Genomic DNA, 19278 nt, shown 5'->3' with positions numbered 1-19278 from the left:
AGAGGGTTGTTCCTGAAATGGTCCTGGGTGGGGCAAAACTTACATAGAACGCATTTTTGGTTCTGGTGACATCACATTCAGCCCAGGGAACGCACACTGGCAGCGGCAGTTCAGGGTCTTAACTAGATTTTTTTGATGCCTGACTCTTTTATTAAATATGATGGATCCCTCTATCTTTTAATATACATGGAGCAAAATTAAAACTCTGGAAAGTGATATTGGAGGAGCCCTGGAAGAAGTCCCACAAGATCCTTTTCTTATACCTGCATTGAAGTGGAGTGCAATAAGCTGGTTGAGACTCATAAAGCCATTACATTTTAGGGTCATAACCTTCTGGTGAGTGGGGATCACCTACAGGGGGCACAGAGCACGTGTGAAGTTTGTTGGAAAAGCAAGGGAGCTACAATATTCACTGTGAAGACACAGAGCACAGCATGCATAATTTGTTAGACTGCACGGGTTATGAAATAGGAGTTAAGCAGAAGTAATAGATCTGCAGAGGACACTTATCAAGCACAATTTATGTTTTTATGCAGAGATATTATGTTTATTGTAAGGTTTAATGTTGTGTGGCATATATTGGGGTAATCACATTTACTAAGAACAGCACTGTAATTGTTTCATTATTACCTTGCCAAAGCCAAGGAAGGGACCAATATCCCTGCAACATTTTCAAAATATTTCCCTGCTAAATTTTGATTTTAAACTGTACGCCAAAATAAGAGCCAACAGATTAATTCATGTATTACCGACATTATTACAATTACACCAATTTGGCTTTACAAAAGGCCGGCCAACATATGATGCGACAAGACATTATACGCCATGCGGAGACTACTAGAACGCCTTCTCTCCTCTTGTCCCTTGACGTAGAGAAAGCTGTCTACAAATTCCATTGGCCCTATCTCCAGGGCCGCTGATAGAAATCATGGGGCCCCGTACAGCCTACCTGACGGGGCCCCCTTTAGCCCCACCCTCAACTCCGCCCCTGGTCCCGCCCCAGACCCTGCCTTATATGTAATATGTGCTGCTTTTACTAACAGAACAGTCTGGTTTTTCTCCTTGCTTTGCAGTGAGACTAAATAGCCAGATCACTGATCTGTGTACAAAGCATACAGCAAAGTCAGTATAACTAGCAGAAGATGGAGGATATATAGGCTCACAACATGCACTGCTCTTTTACGTTTGGAAAATTGTTACTGCCATCAGAACCTTATCACACGGGTATTTTGTTACATGGCAGGGTCTCTTAAAGAAATACAGTGATTATAAAAATTTGTCATCAGCCATTGCTGACCATTGCTTTTGAAAATGCTAGCTGCTTTATTGGCACATGATGCAGTGGCTTCAATACATTCTGCAATTTTAGCTAAAATTAGCAAAACTAATTTAGGTGGGTCTTATATTACAAAGCAAAGTATGCTTATTTAGTTAGGGCCCCTTCTCCATGCTGCAGTACAATTACAAATAAAAAACCTGTGGGGGAAAAAAAGTTAATAATTTACTTAGGAAACGTACTAAACCTGCAGCTTACATGTGCTCCATCCACAATATAGTGTGGCTCCCTCTGCTCACTGTAAGCTGTCTCTCCTTGCCACTGCTGCTGCCACCCGCCTCACTTAAGCCTCTTGATCTTGGCTGCTGAGTGGGGACCTGAGCGGAGGAAGATCACTCCGCCAGGGTAGGCAATGGGCAGCCACAGTGGCAGGAATCCGGGACTTTAGCACAGCAGCCAGCAACGTGCGGAGCAGGTGCGGGAATGCGCATGCGCCGAAAGTTGAAAAGAAAAAAGTCCCTCAACTGCTCCGCCTCCACCATCCCATAATCAGAAAGGGGCCCTGGAATTGCATGTAGTATATAACACTCCCTAAGCTAGAAGGAGTGGAATGAGCGGGGGGTGCATTTTGTCTGTGAGGCTGCCTGGGCCCTCCCTGCTAAGCTCATGTACTGGCTTATCAGTGGCCCTGCACTGAGAACCCTCAAGTGTTTTTCTAATGGGGTAATGTCTGTTGAGGACCATAGCATCAGGAAGTCCTGAACCTCTTGCAAGTCAGAACCCGGGATCCATAGGACCTTGGAGTGCCTAGCCCCGAACTGATCCACAATGGGGTCGGGCCCCAAAATCATGCCAATCAATAGCCCTGTCTATGAATGACTTGTAATGTCTCTATGGGTGGCCAGATGTAAATGCACTCATATCCATTTTACATCATGCTAGCTTTGATCTATAACATTTAGGTCTGCAGACCCGGAGGAAGGAGGGTGTATGGACACAAGTCCATTTACATCCAAACCCCCGTAGACCTACATGGAACATTCAATCAGATCCACATGTAAAGCTGACAGGCGGACCTAATTGAAAAGCTTGGTTGAAAGGCTATTTAAGGGGAGCGGTGGTAGTGGGAGGTAAAAACATGGCTCAGCTGCATGTTCTTACTCCCCCCTTTCCCCTTCCAAACACAAGAGTGAACTAGCAACTCATGCTTATAATCATATTCATTATGATGATCACAGCACAGCATGGACTTTATGGCTCTGTGTCACATGGCTGCTGGGTGCTGACTTTGTTAAGGCTGCACTGTGTTACAATCAGTATGGCCATAAGTTAACAAAGTCAGCACCCAAAAGCCATATAACACAGAGCCAGAGCCATAAAGTACATGCTGTGCTGTGATCATCATAATGAATATGATTATAAGCACACAGTCAGGGAGTCTGGGAGCTGTACCTTCCTTCCATAGAAGTCTGTCAGTGTCACTGTGTGCTGCTGGTCTGTGCACTGCTGAAACCTCTCATCCATCTCTCATCAGTCACTTCCTCATTCCACAGCATGCACAAACGAATCACTCCGCCAGGGCGGCCGGAACTACATATTCATTCAGTGCAGCATATTCACAGTGCACAAGGTTAGTGTGCCTACGCCCCGAAAATGGAAATAAAGTCCCTCCTCTGCTATCACATCCTGGGCCCCTCTGTTGACCTCATGGGGCCCAGGAAAATATATTTATACACCCTGTAATGAAATTGAAGTGGGGGATGGAATTTAAAGGATTTCTATTTATTTAGGCAGAAGTTAACTTAAAGCTGCCCGGGCCCCTAGTGGAGCTCATGGAGCCCGGGCCCGGTACAGCAGGGCTGGTTGTACTGCCCTATCAGCGGCCCTGCCTATCTCTATACTGTGCTCCACACATTTGGGTTTCAAGGCAGAATCCCTACCAGGGGCGTAACTACAGGGGTTGCAGTGGTTGCAATTGCAACCGGGCCCCATGCTCCAGGGGGCCCATGCAGCTCCCCTGTACACCTGGATAGGAGGGGCGGCAGGGGCCGCATGTAGAGAAATCACTGTCCTCCTTTTTCCTTCTGTAGCTGCAGGAGGAAAATGGAGGAGATTGGTTCCTCTGTATGCTGCCCCTGCCACTCCTCCTATCCAGTTCACTTGTGTTCTGCTGTCTCTGGGCCCCTGTGTGCTCTCCTTGGCCCCCCCCCCCCCACTGTGCTCCCTCCCCTCTCCTGCCGGCTGCTGCAGGGGATGTGTCACAATAGAGAACCAGGAAGGGGTCGGTAAATATGTAATTTACCAGCTCCTTCCTTTTCTGAATGGACAGAGTCATAGTCAGTGACATTGTAAAAAAATAAAATAATACAATGAAAATACCAAAAAAATAAAAACGACTGACACCAGGGGGTGAACTTTCAGGGTCGCAAAGGTCACACTTGCAACCGGGCCCTGGCATTCCACCACTGTGGCGGAGGCCCCAACATGGCAGGAAGGAGGCCCACTGCAGAACTTGTGAAAGGGTCCCGCTGCGGGACCGTAATAAAGGGCCCCACAACGAGAGTAAAGGGCCCCAGGATCAGTGGGAAGAGTCCCAGGCTTGAAGGGAAGGGCCAGGGGTTCAGGGGGTCCTTCATGGTTTCCTGCACCGGGACCCTGAAGGTTCTAGTTACGCCTCTGATCCCTACTGTTATTGTAGCTCAGTACATGAACCCGTCAGCACAAGTCTTACAGCTGCCATATCCAAATCATTCCAGATTATTAATGGTACCTGACAAGGCTGCCCCTTGTCCCCACTGATTTTCAACCTACTCATGGAACCCCTTGCAGAACACTTTATGGCAAATAAAGTTATCTCAGAATTTACTATAGACTCCATGGAACATAAAATCAGCCTTTTTGCTGATGATGCAATCCTCATGCTTACTAACCCAACTACTTCCCTGGCTGAGGTCCAAAAAAAGTTGCAGTGGTTTAGCAAAATGTGCTCCACACATTTGGGTTTCAAGGCAGAATCACTACTGTTATTCTAGCTCTGTACACAAACCCGTCAGCACAAGTCTTACAGCTGACATATCCAAATCATTCCAGCTTAATAATGGTACCTGACAAGGCTGCCCCTTGTCCCCACTAATTTTAAACCTACTCATGGAGAGAGTTGTATAAAGTACTCGAAACCCATAGTAGAAGTAGAAGTACTAAAGTATTCAACATTTTTTGAACTTAAGTATTGCAAGTAGTTTTTTTTTTAAATTTTGCTACTCAAGTACTGAAAGTAAAAGTACAAGTACTGTGTTATGTAGTTATTAAAGAAAGAAGTCAAAAGTTTGAACATCATATTGTTTTTTATTATTTCAAATGCAGCTTTTATTTATACATACATAGCTTTTATTTTCGTATGCGCTGATAATACACATGTTTTGAGCTTCATGAAACCTGCCATCTACTGTACTGGCAGTGGTCATTTTTATAATTGTAACGAGTAACTATGCAGCACAAAAAAAATAAAATAAATTGGAGTAGAAGTATTGAAATCATTGAAAAAATGTAGTGAAGTAAAAGTGGAAGTAGGAGAAAAAAATTCTACTCTAGGAAAGTACAGATACCGCCTTCCGGTACTTAAGTACAGTAGTGAAGTTCTACTTAGTTACTATACATCTCTGTTCATGGAACCCCTTGCAGAACACTTTATGGCTAATAAAGTTATCTCAGGATTTACTATAGACTCCATGGAACATAAAATCAGCCTTTTTGTTGATGATGCAATCCTAATGCTTACTAACTCAACTACTTCCCTGGCTGAGGTCCAAAAATGTTGCAGTGGTTTAGCAAACTTTTCCTATTACAAAGTTAAAGCGGAGTTCCGGGCACAAAAAAGATTTTTTTTTTTTTGTGCCCCTCCGCTAGGTATGCCGCACCTGAAAAGGAATTGGATAGTTATTTTTTTTTTTTTTTGTTTACTCACCTTTTTATTGACGATCGTAAATACTCACCTATGACAGCTTCCTCCTCCATCGCCGAGGCTCACCCCGTCACTTCCTGCCTCGCGATGATTCCTGGGAGCTAAACGTCATAGCTCCCAGGAATCAATGCGCCGCACCGGCCCCGCTCGTCATTTCCGGGCGACGCCGCATTCCCCTGCTAAACAGCTTCTGGGCATGCCCAGAAGCTGTTTAGGAATGCGGCGCCGCACCGGAAGTGACGAGAGGGGCCGGTGCAGTGCATTCTGGGACACGAAGACGCGGAAGAAGACGGAGAAGAGGACCGCGCCGGCTTCAGCTGCCCACAACCGAGATGGAAACGCTGTGGAAGAAAATTTCTAAGTAAGTATTTCTTCTAAAAGGTAAGTGCGAACCGGGACAGATCAGAGGCTAGCCATTGTGGAATGTGCTAGCCCTGACTGTCCCGGGGGTATGTTCATCCAAAAAACGTTTCTCTGCCCGGAACTCCGCTTTAATGCAACTAAATCATTTATACTAGATGTAGGCATTGATGGCACTACTAGAAATTTGCTGCAACACAAATTCCCTTTTGTATGGGCTGATTCTAGCAAGGATCTACACAAACTAGCAAAATATGAGTTCTCTTGGTCAGACAGGCTAGCACTCATCAAGATGATGCTCCTTCCACAACTGCTATATCTCTTTTAGAATCCTCCCTATAGCCATACCACACAGCTACTGTAAATCCCTTCAGTCCTTACTTAAGCCTAGTACACACGCAACGAATTTCCGCTGACCGTTCGTCCATCTTTTCTCCAGAGTTGTGTTTTGTTGGTTGGAATGTGCTTAGACTGCACACAAATTTTCCCGCACGACAAAATTCTACTTCAGAAGTGATGTCATGTGTTGGTTTGCTTTCTTTGTGTTCTTTCTTCTCTGAGCATGCCCAGTCTTGCTCATAAGATTTCTCCCTGTCGAAATCTGTACTGACTGCACGAAAATCGGACGTGTTTTGACGGAGGACAAAAATTTTATAGCCTGCACACCAGAATTTTTTCGGCCGAAAAGTCGGAGTCGGTTGTCGGAAGCATCATACTAACAAGCCGAAAATCAGCAGATCGGTCGTTGGACGAAAATTCCCGGCCGAATTTCGACTCGTGTGTACGAGGCTTTAGCCACTATATTTAGCAGGGGAAAAAACCTTTCTGCGCATACATCAAACTTATTAAACATAGATCAGTAGGGGGCTCTGGCTTAATTGACTTTAACCTTCCCCCATCCGCGCTACAGCCTATATACGGCTGCAGCGCGGACTCGAATTTTCGGGAGGCCGTTTTTAAACGGCCTCCCAGTGACACGCCCCCCGTGCGCTCCCGCGAGCGCGCTGCGGGGGAAATCTGTGTCGGCCGTGTCCCTTGGACACGGCCGATCACAGATCGTGGTGAATGGCCAATCACAGCGGCCATTCACCACGTGATCGGGCCGTCCAATGAGCGATGATCTCATATGTAAACATATGAGATCATCTCTCATCGCCGGCGCTCCTTCCTCACACGGAGCCTGCAGTGTGAGGAAGGAGGGGGAGCCTCACAGCGCCGGGGACACAGGAGAATGTAATCAGGGCACTGATCACCAGTGCCCTGATTACTAGAGGTAAAAACACACACACAGTGCCCCCCCATCAGTGCCCGCCATCAGTGCCCCCCATCAATGCCCACAATCAGTGCCCATAGTGCTGCTAGTCAGTGCCCATCAGTGCCTGCTCATCTAAGCACTGATGAGCACTGACTGGCAGCACTATGGGCACTGAGTGTGGGCACTGATGGTGCTGCCCATCAGTGCCGCTCATCAGTGCCACCCGTCAGTGTCCAGTGCCATCCGCCAGTGCCCAGCAGTGCCGCCTCTCAGTGCCCAGCAGTGCCACCTCTCAGTGCCCAGCAGTGTCGCCTATCAGTGCTCATCAGTGCCGCCTATCAGTGCTCATCAGTGCCGCCTCTCAGTGCCGCCTCTCAATGCCGCCTATCAGTGCTCATCAGTGCGGCATATTAGTACCTCCTCATCAGTGCCCATAAGTGCCACCTCATCAGTGCCCATAAGTGCCACCTCATCAGTGCCCATCAGTGCAGCCTATCAGTGCCCATCAGTGCCGCCTCATCAGCGCACATCAGTGAAGGAGAAAAATTTATTTTCAAAATTTACTCGCAGAAAATAAGAAAAACTTTTTTTTTTTTTCAAAATTTTCTGTTTTTTTTCTTTGTTTTTGTAAAAAATAAAAAACCCAGAGATGATTAAATACCACCAAAAGAAAGCTCTATTTGTGTGAAAAAAATGATAAAAATTTCATATGGGTACAGTGTAGCATGACCGCGCAATTGTCATTCAAAGTGTGACAGCGCTGAAAGCTGAAAATTGGCCTGGATGGGAAGGGCGTTTAAGTGCACAGAAGGCAAGTGGTTAAGGATCACTACTATGTCTCCATCTTAGCAAAACTGAAAGATTGTTTTTTTACCTAAACTTGTAAATTTAAGGGGTTCTATTGCATCCACATTCATCTGAGGGACTATTCTTAATTCTTGGTTGCTTGGTATACTGTTAGGCACACCTATCACCTTGTTCCCCTCCCCTCCTATGATTGCCTCAGTTCAGGCTTGGAAAACACTATCTACTGTAAAACCATATCCTTTACTTGCTAAACCCAGTAGCTCTACTGTAGTGCTGAAACACTTTATTTTTGACTTTTCTAATACTATCAAAAACCCTATTAATCCCTTTTCCCACCTCCAACATGAATTCCATATTCCCCCCTTCAGAACTGTATAACTACCTCCAAATACCCCACTATCTCACCTACAATCCTAGAATACCATGCACTTTACCTTACGCTGCATGGCCATACCTGTCTTCAAACCCTAATAACCAGAGATGATTTACACTTTTTTACACCCTATTTCAACAAAAAAAGATGTTTGTTAAATCAAAAGCCTTGGTTCAATGGGAAACTGTTTTAGGAGCTTCTTATACTGACTCTCAATGAACAAGAGCATTTTGATCCATCTACAGGGCGACCTGCTTTTCCTCTTAATGGGAACCCACCTAAATGATCTTGCGATGTTGGTATTTAACTCCTGATAGGATCTCTAAATTCAGACATACAATCTCTCCCTTATGTTGGAGGAAGTGCAGTGCTGTTGGAGATAATTTTCATATATTCTGGAATTGTACAATCCTGCAACACGTTTGGGAACAAATACTCGTATTATCTGAACTCTCCATAAGAACTATTACCCCCATACCAGGATTAGCTTTATTGAATCTAGAGCTTGATAACTTATCTCCCCTCATCAGACATGTTGCTACACATATCCTCCTGGTGGCGAGACTTAACGTAGCTAAACATTGGTAGTCCTCTGACCCCCCCTGCGTTTTTAGAAAACATAGACCTTGTCCAAACTCATTATTCCTATGAACTTAAGATGGCCTCCAGTGCAGGTCGATATGCTCAGGTAGCTCTCCTTTGGCAGCCCTGGACACAATGGCTATACTCCAGAAAGTCAGGTGGTATAAGTGGCTCCTAGATCACACAATTTACTATATGGATACTCCAACCTTACCTTGATGCTTTGATATTAAAGTTTATTATGGCACTTTATACTTACTGTATGCTCAACTGATGCACGAATCTCATGTATTTTGTCTTCTCTGCAACTATTTTTTCTTTATTATCCTGTATCTGTTGTATATCTCAAACGTGACTGGCGATGGAAACCTATTTCTGCTGTTCATATTTTGTTATACTTTTTTTAAATAACGGAAAAGCTCAATAACATTTTTTTTAAAGAAAAGATTATTAAATATTCTATATACTTGTTACCTATAATCATAGTTACATAGTAGTTGAGGTTGAACAAAGACAATAGTCCATCCAGTTCAACCAATGTGTGTGTGTGTGGCCGTAATCATCTTTCATACCCCTGAATGTTCTGATCATTGAGATGTACGTCTAAGAGTCTTTTGAAAGTCACCATACTTCCCGCAGAAACCACCTCTTGTGGTAGAGAATTCCACAATCTTGTAGCCCTAACAGTAAAGAACCCCCTACGTTGCCTGAGGTTAAAACGTTTCTCCTCTAATCGCATTGTATGCCCTCGAGTCCTTATGCAATCCTTTCGACTGAATAGCTTTTTTTCTATGCTGAGATCACCATTGAGGTATTTATAAATTGCTATCATGTCCCCTCTCAGGCATCTCTTCTCCAGGGAGAATAAATGCAGACGCTCTTCATAATTAAGGTCCTCCAATCCCCTAATTAGTTTAGTTGCCCTTCTCTGGACTTTCTCCAATCCCCTAATTAGTTTAGTTGCCCTTCTCTGGACTCTCTCCAGCTCCAACACATCCCTCCTGAGGACTGGCGACCAGAACTGGACAGAATACTCCAGATGCAGTCAGACCAGAGTTTTATAAAGTGGAAGGATTATAGTCTTATCTCTGGAATACATCCCTTTCTTTATACATGCTAATATTCTGCCGACTTTGGCAGCTGCCGCTTGACATTGCATGCATAATCATTTCTGTAATTTTTTCAAGCTGTCCTATTATGTAAAAGAAGTACAGTACAAGAATCCAAATGGCCAAGTAATGTTTTTTAATAATAAAGGAGAACTGCCCAGCCCATTGGAAATTGTAAATTGGCTAATACCAACAAACGGTAGAAAGGGCACCTATTGGATGCACGTGGGCCACTTTGATGGGTCCCTTTCAGAGGATCAGCAACTTACACTAAAAACAGAGCAAATATCATGGAAAGGTGACAAGGTGAGTCACGTTGGTGAAGTTGATTCAGAACAAAAAGCATACTAGTTTTGAACCTAAAGCCCATCTCCAGACAAAGCCTAACCCCCTCCTCACATTATGTTCTTGGACAACCAACATCTCCCCTGGTTCATTCCATGGTAATACAAATAAAGTGTTTGTGCTGATTGTGTAGCTATAAATGCTGGGATATGTTCCCATCACTGAACAAGTGACAAAACTACAAAACATCTTCTACATTACAGAACAAGTCTAGTTGAATGTGACCGACTACTACTATCTAACCCCCTCCTCATCACACAGACATGGATATAGTTACTTATAAAAGGACCCGACTCCTGTGCACTGAAGAAGATATAGAATTAAGTGTGTGAACACTTGAGCAGATAGGCACAGGATATAGTTCTGATCAATTTATAATAGTGTTGCGTGATAAATAAATTAAATTGTGTAAAAAAAGTTTTGGTTAGGTAAATAAAATGTGTATGAGCTGCTTGTCGAAACAACGATAAAGTTGGAAATTAGTGAGTGCAATGGGGACAGCGCTCCAATACTAGTGTAGATAAATCCGTAAAGTGTATAAATAAATATAACTGACTCTATATTATTCTGATCAAGGTTAGTGAAAATTCATATAGGTGTCACCAATGTGCATAAATGAATGGTTAGCATTTGTATATTCCAAAAATATATAAATAAATAAATGTTCATACGGGTGTCACCAATGTGCATAAATACAAAAGTTGTATATATAAAAATAAATAAATATATCCAATAAATAAATGAATATTTATAATGGTGATGAGAGTCCAAAGTGAATATAAATAATGTCTAATTTGCTGCAAAAGTGCTCTTGTGCTTGAGGATTATGTGATATATGGGTGGCAGAAAAACAATATTATAGGTGGCAGCAAAACAATAATAGTAATCACTTAGTGCGAACTTCAGTGGGATTGTGCCATTCTTTCCACCTCCACCGCATGCACAGCCCACTTACCAGATGACCCATTGGCGTCAGGCAACAGTAAGGTATCCCGTTAGGGTTTCCCGCTGTGGTTCCCTCAGTAGAGAGCGCGGTTTCAGGGGTGCAGATGGTCTTTATGGGGTCTCCTCTAGGGTCCACTCCTTAATATTCTCCTGTAAGGATATCCCACTGTGGTCCCTCAGTAGAGAGTGCAGTATGGAGGTTATGGTAACCTTTATGGGTCTCCTCTTGGGTCCACTCCTTAATATTCTCCCATTAGGATATCCCACTGTGGTCCCTCAGTAGAGAGTGCAGTATGGAGGGTATGGTAACCTTTATGGGGTCTCCTCTAGGGTCCACTCCTTAATATTCTCCCGTTGGGATATCCCGCTGTAGTCCCTCAGTAGAGAGCGCAGTATGGAGGGTATGGTAACCTTTATGGGTCTCCTCTAGGGTCCACTCCTTAAAGAGGTTGTAAACCCCACATTTTTTTTTTTTACAACCTGCAAGAGAAACACATAATGAGCTAATATGCATCGCATACTAGCTCATTATGAAATACTTACCTCAGAACGAAGCCCCGCCGTGCCGCCCGCTTACCTCTATGATGGGCGACTGGACATGTCGGGATCCTGGCATCCGGCCATCTGATTGGCCGGAGCCGCGGTGACGTCACTCCCGCGCACGCACGCGGGAGCCGATGGTCACGGCACGGGACTCTGAAGGAACGGCACCAGCGGCCGTTCCTTCAGAGCGCATGCTCCAGTGACGTCACTGGCTGCATGTAAGGTAAATATCTCCTAAACGGTGCATGTTTAGGAGATATTTACAGTACCTATAGGTAAGCCTTATCATAGGCTTACCTATAGGTAAAAGTGTCAGAGGAGGGTTTACTTCCTCTTTAATATTCTCCCGTTAGGATATCCCGCTGTGGTCCCTCAGTAGAGAGCATGGTATGGAGGGTATGGTAACCTTTATGGGTCTCCTCTGGGGTCCACTTGCTTATAAACCGTAGTTAGGGTACTCAGCATGTGAAATGAGAGGTAGGGAGGCTCATGGTGTAGTAGTTTTGTACAGTTTTGTTAAAGATTGGACTGTCTCTGAGCCGGCTGATCCCGTACAATGTATACAACTTTTGTATTCATGCACATTGGTGACACCCATATGAACATTTATTTATTTATATATTTTTGGAATATACGAATGCTAACCATTCATTTATGCACATTGGTGACACCTATATGAATTTTCCCAAACCTTGATCAGAATAATATAGAGTCAGTTATACGTTGTATTTATTTATACACTTTATGTATTTATCTACACTAGTATTGGAGTGCTGTCCCCATTGCACTCACTGAAGAAGATAAAAGACTTTGGACCAGAATGGCCACCAGTATTATCCATGGCCAGATTCTTCTCAGGCCTTCTGAATTATTTGGACTGTAAAAAGAAGAAAAAAAATACAGTTTTTAGAAGTAATTTCCCAATTTCAGAAATTGACATTTATTATTATTATTATACAGGATTTATATAGCGTCAACAGTTTGCACAGCGCTTTACAATGTTGGGGAAGACAATACAGTTACAGTACAATTCAATACAATCAGAGGGCCCTGACAGTTATTGTATACAGTTAGGAAAACAAAGTTTATAACCCCCTTGGAGCTGCCTGGATTTCTGCATGAGTGGCTCCTAAAATGCAATTGAAAGAATAAAAATCTAGTAACAAAATAGCACACCCAACATTATACATTGTCATATATACTGGTAGACAACTAGTTGAAATAATCAAAGTCCTTCATAGAAAAACATTCAACATGTCTGAACTTCTTAGTGACAGCCAGAAACTATAGTAATTCAACTCCCTTACCTTAATCAATGGGAGTCTTGAGGTGTGTCCTAATGGTGTCATGTAAAACAAAAAATTAATACTGCGCTATGGTGATATGTAAGGTGCCTCCAAAAGTGCTGCTGTGCGTAAAATCAAAAGGATTTTTAGAAGTGAAAATGCAAGTAAACAGCACAGATTTGGTAAAATAGACAATAAAGTACTCAACGTGACTGAATATGTACAGTGGGTACGGAAAGTATTCAGACCCCCTTAAATTTTTCACTCTTTGTTATATTGCAGCCATTTGCTAAAATCATTTAAGTTCATTCTTCTTCCTCATGAATGTACACATAGCACCCCATACTGACAGAAAAACACAGAATTGTTGACATTGTTGCAGATTTATTAAAAAAGAAAAACTGAAATATCACATGGTCCTAAGTATTCAGACCCTTTGCTGTGACACTCATATATTTAACTCAGGTGCTTTCCATTTCTTCTGATCATCCTTGAGATGGTTCTACACCTTCATTTGAGTCCAGCTGTGTTCGATTATACTGATTGGACTTGATTAGGAAAGCCACACACCTGTCTATATAAGACCTTCCTGATCACAATGCATGTCAGAGCAAATGAGAATCATGAGGTCAAAGGAACTGCCTGAAGAGCTCAGAGACAGAATTGTGGCAAGGCACAGATCTGGCCAAGGTTACAAAAAGATTTCTGCTGCACTTAAGGTTCCTAAGAGCACAGTGGCCTCCATAATCCTCAAATGGAAGACGTTTGGGACGACCAGAACCCTTCCTAGAGCTGGCCGTCCAGCCAAACTGAGCTATCAGGGGAGAAGAGCCTTGGTGAGAGAGGTAAAGAAGAACCCAAAGATCACTGTGGCTGAGCTCCAGAGATGCAGTCAGGAGATGGGAGAAAGTTGTAGAAAGTCAACCATCACTGCAGCCCTCCACCAGTCGGGGCTTTATGGCAGAGTGGCCCGATGGAAGCCTCTCCTCAGTGTAAGACACATGAAAGCCCGCATGGAGTTTGCCAAAAAACACCTGAAGGACTCCAAGATGGTGAGAAATAAGATTCTCTGGTCTGATGAGACCAAAATAGAACTTTTTGGCCTTAATTCTAAGCGGTATGTGTGGAGAAAACCAGGCACTGCTCATCACCTGTCCAATACAGTCCCAACAGTGAAGCATGGTGGTGGCAGCATCATCCTGTGGGGGTGTTTTTCAGCTGCAGGGACAGGACGACTGGTTGCAATCGAGGGAAAGATGAATGCGGCCAAGTACAGGGATATCCTGGACAAAAACCTTCTCCAGAGTGCTCTGGACCTCAGACTGGGCCGAAGGTTTACCTTCCAACAAGACAATGACCCTAAGCACACAGCTAAAATAACGAAGGAGTGGCTTCACAGCAACTCCGTGACTGTTCTTGAATGGCCCAGCCAGAGCCCTGACTTAAACCCAGTTGAGCATCTCTGGAGAGACCTAAAAATGGCTGTCCACCAACGTTTACCATCCAACCTGACAGAACTGGAGAGGATCTGCAAGGAGGAATGGCAGAGGATCCCCAAATCCAGGTGTGAAAGACTTGTTGCATCTTTCCCAAAAAGACTCCTGGCTGTATTAGATCAAAAGGGGGCTTCTACTAAAAACTGAGCAAAGGGTCTGAATACTTAGGACCATGTGATATTTCAGTTTTTCTTTTTTAATAAATCTGCAACAATGTCAACAATTCTGTGTTTTTCTGTCAGTATGGGGTGCTATGTGTACATTCATGAGGAAGAAGAATGAACTTAAATGATTTTAGTAAATGGCTGCAATATAACAAAGAGTGAAAAATTTAAGGGGGTCTGAATACTTTTCGTACCCACTGTATATAGATATCAAAAATCAAAATTCAAACTCTAAAAATAGAAATAATTGCAACACCCCGTGAAGTGAATAAATAAAGTTCATAAAGATATATCCGTAATTCTCAAATAACAGTCCAAAATAATAATATTCAGTGCTTCAGCAAGTAGCCAGTGAAAGTTGTTTAGTGAAACAGAATAAGGTGCTCAGGTGCTGAAGATCATGTGCAAATACATGCTGCAACATTTTGTAGCAATATTACGCTATTGGGATTTTTTTTCCTTTTCATATGGTCATATCCTGCCGGGAGTTTATAGGAGACCCCTAGTGGTCATAATCAAAGATCAAAGAATCATTGCCCGGACTACATGCCGGACTCTGCTTGTGTGACCCTTACACTATATGGTCTGGGGGTCCACTTTGTCCGATAAGTGGAATAACCTAGGGGAGAGGATAAAGTCACCATATCACCACACCATTGCAGCATGTATTTGCACATGATCTTCAGCACCTGAGCACCTTATTCTGTTTCACTAAACAACTTTCACTGGCTAATGGTGTCATGTCCAATTAAAAAGACTAATCAATGTCTGGTAAAGTCTATTCTACTAAAGATTATGTTCATGAGTCTCAAGCCATGATCAAAATAAGTTTGAGAGGATTTAGGATGAAGAATTGACAAAGACAAAAAGAGCCTCACAAACATATCTAAAGGCTTTCGCGATAAACTGAAGATAAAGGAAATTTGCTGCAAAGTTCATAGCAAGAACATGGGGTGTCAGTAAAAGACCTGTAGAGATGTCTTATGAGCGAGCAAATGAACAACTGTGCCTAAATTTCAACTGTCCACAATGGCTACAGGGCTCTACTCTGTGAGGCATCAGTATAATAGAACATAAAATGCTATTTTTTCTGAAATATAAGGTATATTACTACCAAAATGTTTCCCCCCTCTGTAAAGCATGGTGGAGATAGTACCTTGGTTTGTGGCTTCTTTCTTGTCTCTGGAAATGGATAGTCTTGTGTAACACAGAGAGCAATTTCTAAATTGCATGATGAACGTTTACTGGACAATTTCATATTAGAGATCATTAAACAATTTCTAAACACAAGAACAAAATTGTAAAATAATGCACCTTGCCAGTCCTTAGATGTGCTGGCTGCATTCCTTTTATCTTATTTTTTTTTCAGGTTAAGTTTGATTTTTGAAAGTACAGAAAATGCTTCTTTGCCATGCCAGAATTCATGTGTTTTGAAAACCAGCCACAACATTTAATAAATTATATAAGCCTCAATATATTACATTTTTGTTTTTGGGTTTAACACAGCTTTAACCTCCCTGGCGGTATGATTATGTCAGGAATTATATACCAAAAGCGGTACAATTCTTTTCATGGAAATTTGGCGTTATGTATTATAGGCCTACAAACAATTCTTAGTAATTACTGACTTAAACCTGACCAAAACAAGAGTCTAGTAGACATCCCAGATGTGATAAATTTGAAACACAAACACGTGAATTATAATCAAATCAATAATATTATTTTATTATTTAATATATAATATATATAATAAAATTATATTATTGATTAGATTATAATTCATGCATTATATATTATATATAGATATATGTGTGTGTATATATATATATATATATATATATATATATACACATATACCGGTGTTATCACGTACCTGGTGCTAGAGGCCAATGGAGAGAGAGGGCTTCCCTTGCGGCTAAGTTCCAGACCCCCCTGAGGATGAGAACAGGAGAGGTCAGGCCCAAAGTAGCACGGGTCGCCTGCTGGATTGTGTGCAGGAGGATCCAGAGTACAGCTGGAGTGCTGGAGTGGAATCAGCAGACAGGTGGCGCCCGTGAGGTGTTTGCAGGACTTGGATAATGCTGAGACTGGAACGTGGTCGGGTGGATAGCCAAGATCAGGAGCCAGGTGGATATCAGAGCAAGCGTGGTCAGGTGGATAGCCGAGGTCAAACACAGGAAGCAATCAGGAGACAGGTCAAGGACAAGCCGGGTTGGTAACAGGAGACAGGAACTGGAATATCACAGGGATAACACACTGGAGGAGCTGAAGATCAACCAGCAACTAAAATCACTGGCAGGTTTCCTTAAATAGGCCCAGGTAAATTGCTGGTAGTGCTGCTGGGTCCTAAAGTCCTTCTCCTGCCAAAGTGCTGATAGCGCTGCTGGGTCCTAGAGCCCTTCTCCTGGTGTTTGTGCCCTGACAGTGCCCCCCCCTGACGGGCAGCCTCCGGATGCCTATTTGAGAAATTTTCTCTGGGTATTTGTCCTTAAACTCTTGGAGGAGTCTGGGGGCATGTACATTGGCTTCGGGTTCCCATGAGCTTTCTTCGGGTGGATACCCTTTCCATTTAATTAAGAATTGGGTTTGTCTCCCTCTCTTCCTGCAGTCCAGGATTGCTTCCACCTCGAATTCTGTGTCCTCACCAATCGTCACTGGCGGTGGAGGTGGCTCCACTCTCCCTGGAAATGGATCTGGAACAGTTGGTTTAAGCAAGGAGGTGTGAAAAACCGGATGGATCCTATATGAGTCAGGCAAAGATAGTTCGTAAGCCACTGGGTTAATTTCCCGTTTGATCTGAAAAGGCCCAATATACCTTGGCCCTAGCTTCCGTGAAGGGCAGGCCAATTTCAGGTTGGCAGTAGACAGCCACACTTTGTCCCCAACCTTGAAGGAAGGATTTCCCCTCCGTTTCCGATCAAAGTGTTTTTTGTAATCCACTTGGGCTTTCTGTATGGACTCCCGGAGGACCTGATAATTGTTTTGAATGAAAACAAGTCTGTCCTGCAAGGTGGGTACAGAAGTTTCAGGCATAATTTCAGGCAGGGCAGCAGGGTGGAATCCATAATTAGCCCAGAATGGGGACTGATTTGTAGCTGAATGGACAGAGTTATTATAGGCAAATTCCGCCAGCGGAAGCAGGGATGCCCAGTCATCTTGGGAAAAAGCTGAAAAGCAGCGGAGGTATTGCTCGAGGGTTTGGTTAGTACGCTCCGTTTGCCCATTACTTTGGGGATGGTAGGCAGATGATAAGCAGAGTTCCACTTCCAAGGCTTTACAAAGGGCTCTCCAAAACCTAGAGGTGAATTGCACCCCCCGATCCGAAACAATGTTCTTTGGTAGTCCATGAAGTCTTATGATCTCCTTGATAAACATGTGAGCGGTTTCCGCTGCAGAGGGAGTACCAATCATTGGTATGAAGTGGGCCATTTTTGATAATCGGTCTACCACAACAAGGATGGTCGTGAATCTTTCAGAGGGAGGAAGATCAACAATAAAATCCATAGAAATCATTTCCCAGGGGCGATTAGGGATAGGCAAGGGTCTTAATAAACCCCAGGCTTTGACTTTGTCACTTTTGCTACGTAGACATATGGTGCATGACTTGACATAGGATCTACAGTCCCGACTGAGGTTAGGCCACCAAAAGGACCGCTGAATGAGCTCGTTAGTTTTACGGGCCCCAAAGTGCCCTGCAAGTCGGTGGTCGTGGAATGCCCTGAGAACCAGAGACCTAGCTTCTTGAGGTACAAAGATTTTGTCCTGGTGCCAAAGTAATCCACCCTGCCTCCTTAACGAGTCATGTTCGGATTCGGGGCACGATACAGAAGCTTGTTCAATGGATGCCTTTAGGTTAGGTTGAATCAGCAAAAAATTTTGGGCAGATAAGATAGTGCTTGGAGGAGCACATTCAGCAGATTCGGGGAACATCCTGGACAGGGCATCGGCTTTCCCATTTTTGGAACCTGGGCGGTATGTCAAGTGGAAATTAAATCTCGAAAAGAATAAGGCCCACCTGGCTTGTCGAGGTCTTAGGCGTTTTGCAGATCTTAAATATTCCAAATTTTTGTGATCTGTGAAGATCATAATTGGATGGTTAGCGCCCTCCAGAAGGTACCTCCATTCTTCGAGAGCGACTTTAATTGCCAGGAGTTCTCTGTCACCCACGTCATAGTTTCTTTCGGCCTGATTCAGCTTCCTGGAGCAATAGGCTACTGGGTGGAGCAGGGCCTTTGGGCCCTGACGCTGCGAGAGCACGGCTCCCGTAGCTACTTCGGATGCGTCCACCTCAAGGACAAAGGGAAGAGCTGGGTCAGGGTGTTGCAACACTGGAGCAGAGGTGAAGAGAGCCTTCAGTTTTTCGAAAGCCACTTGAGAATCTTGGTTCCAGGAGAAGCGTGAGTGCAGGCGAGTGAGCTGGGTGATCGGGGCAATAATAGTTGAGAAATTCCGAATAAATTTCCTATAAAAATTAGCGAAGCCCACAAACCTCTGGACCCCTTTCTTGTCAGAAGGTGCAGGCCACTCCAAGATTGCTGATACCTTCTGAGGATCCATGGAAATCCCTTTCGTGGAGATTATGAGTCCTAAGAACTGGATAGATTGTTTCTCGAACTCACACTTTTCTGCTTTAGCATATAAGCCATGGGTTCTTAAGGTCTTTAACACTTTTCTGACGTGCTCTCGATGGAGTTCAAGCGAGGCTGAGAAAATTAGTATGTCGTCCAGATAGACGATTAAGAACAGGTCAAGGTATTCTCTGAAAATATCATTCAC

The 19278-nt window shown here is 43.6% G+C and overlaps 1 protein-coding gene across 1 annotated transcript in view; it reads left to right on the top strand.

Moving 5' to 3' along the window:
* Positions 1-9852: 9852 nt before the first annotated feature.
* LOC309566391 (vomeronasal type-2 receptor 26-like) overlaps positions 9853-19278 on the top strand; it is a gene marked incomplete at both ends in the record, with an annotated part of 21462 nt that continues 12036 nt past the window's right edge. Inside the window, one exon of the mRNA XM_082271523.1 lies at positions 9853-10029. Coding sequence (XP_082127649.1) covers positions 9853-10029 — 177 coding nt within the window. The remainder of the gene's footprint in view (positions 10030-19278) is intronic.

Source organism: Pelophylax lessonae (assembly GCF_965119305.1).
Source record: "Pelophylax lessonae genome assembly, chromosome: 1".
Taxonomy (NCBI): domain Eukaryota; kingdom Metazoa; phylum Chordata; class Amphibia; order Anura; family Ranidae; genus Pelophylax; species Pelophylax lessonae.
The sequence above is the reverse complement of the archived record's forward strand: the minus strand, read 5'-3'. Positions and strand labels throughout refer to the sequence as shown.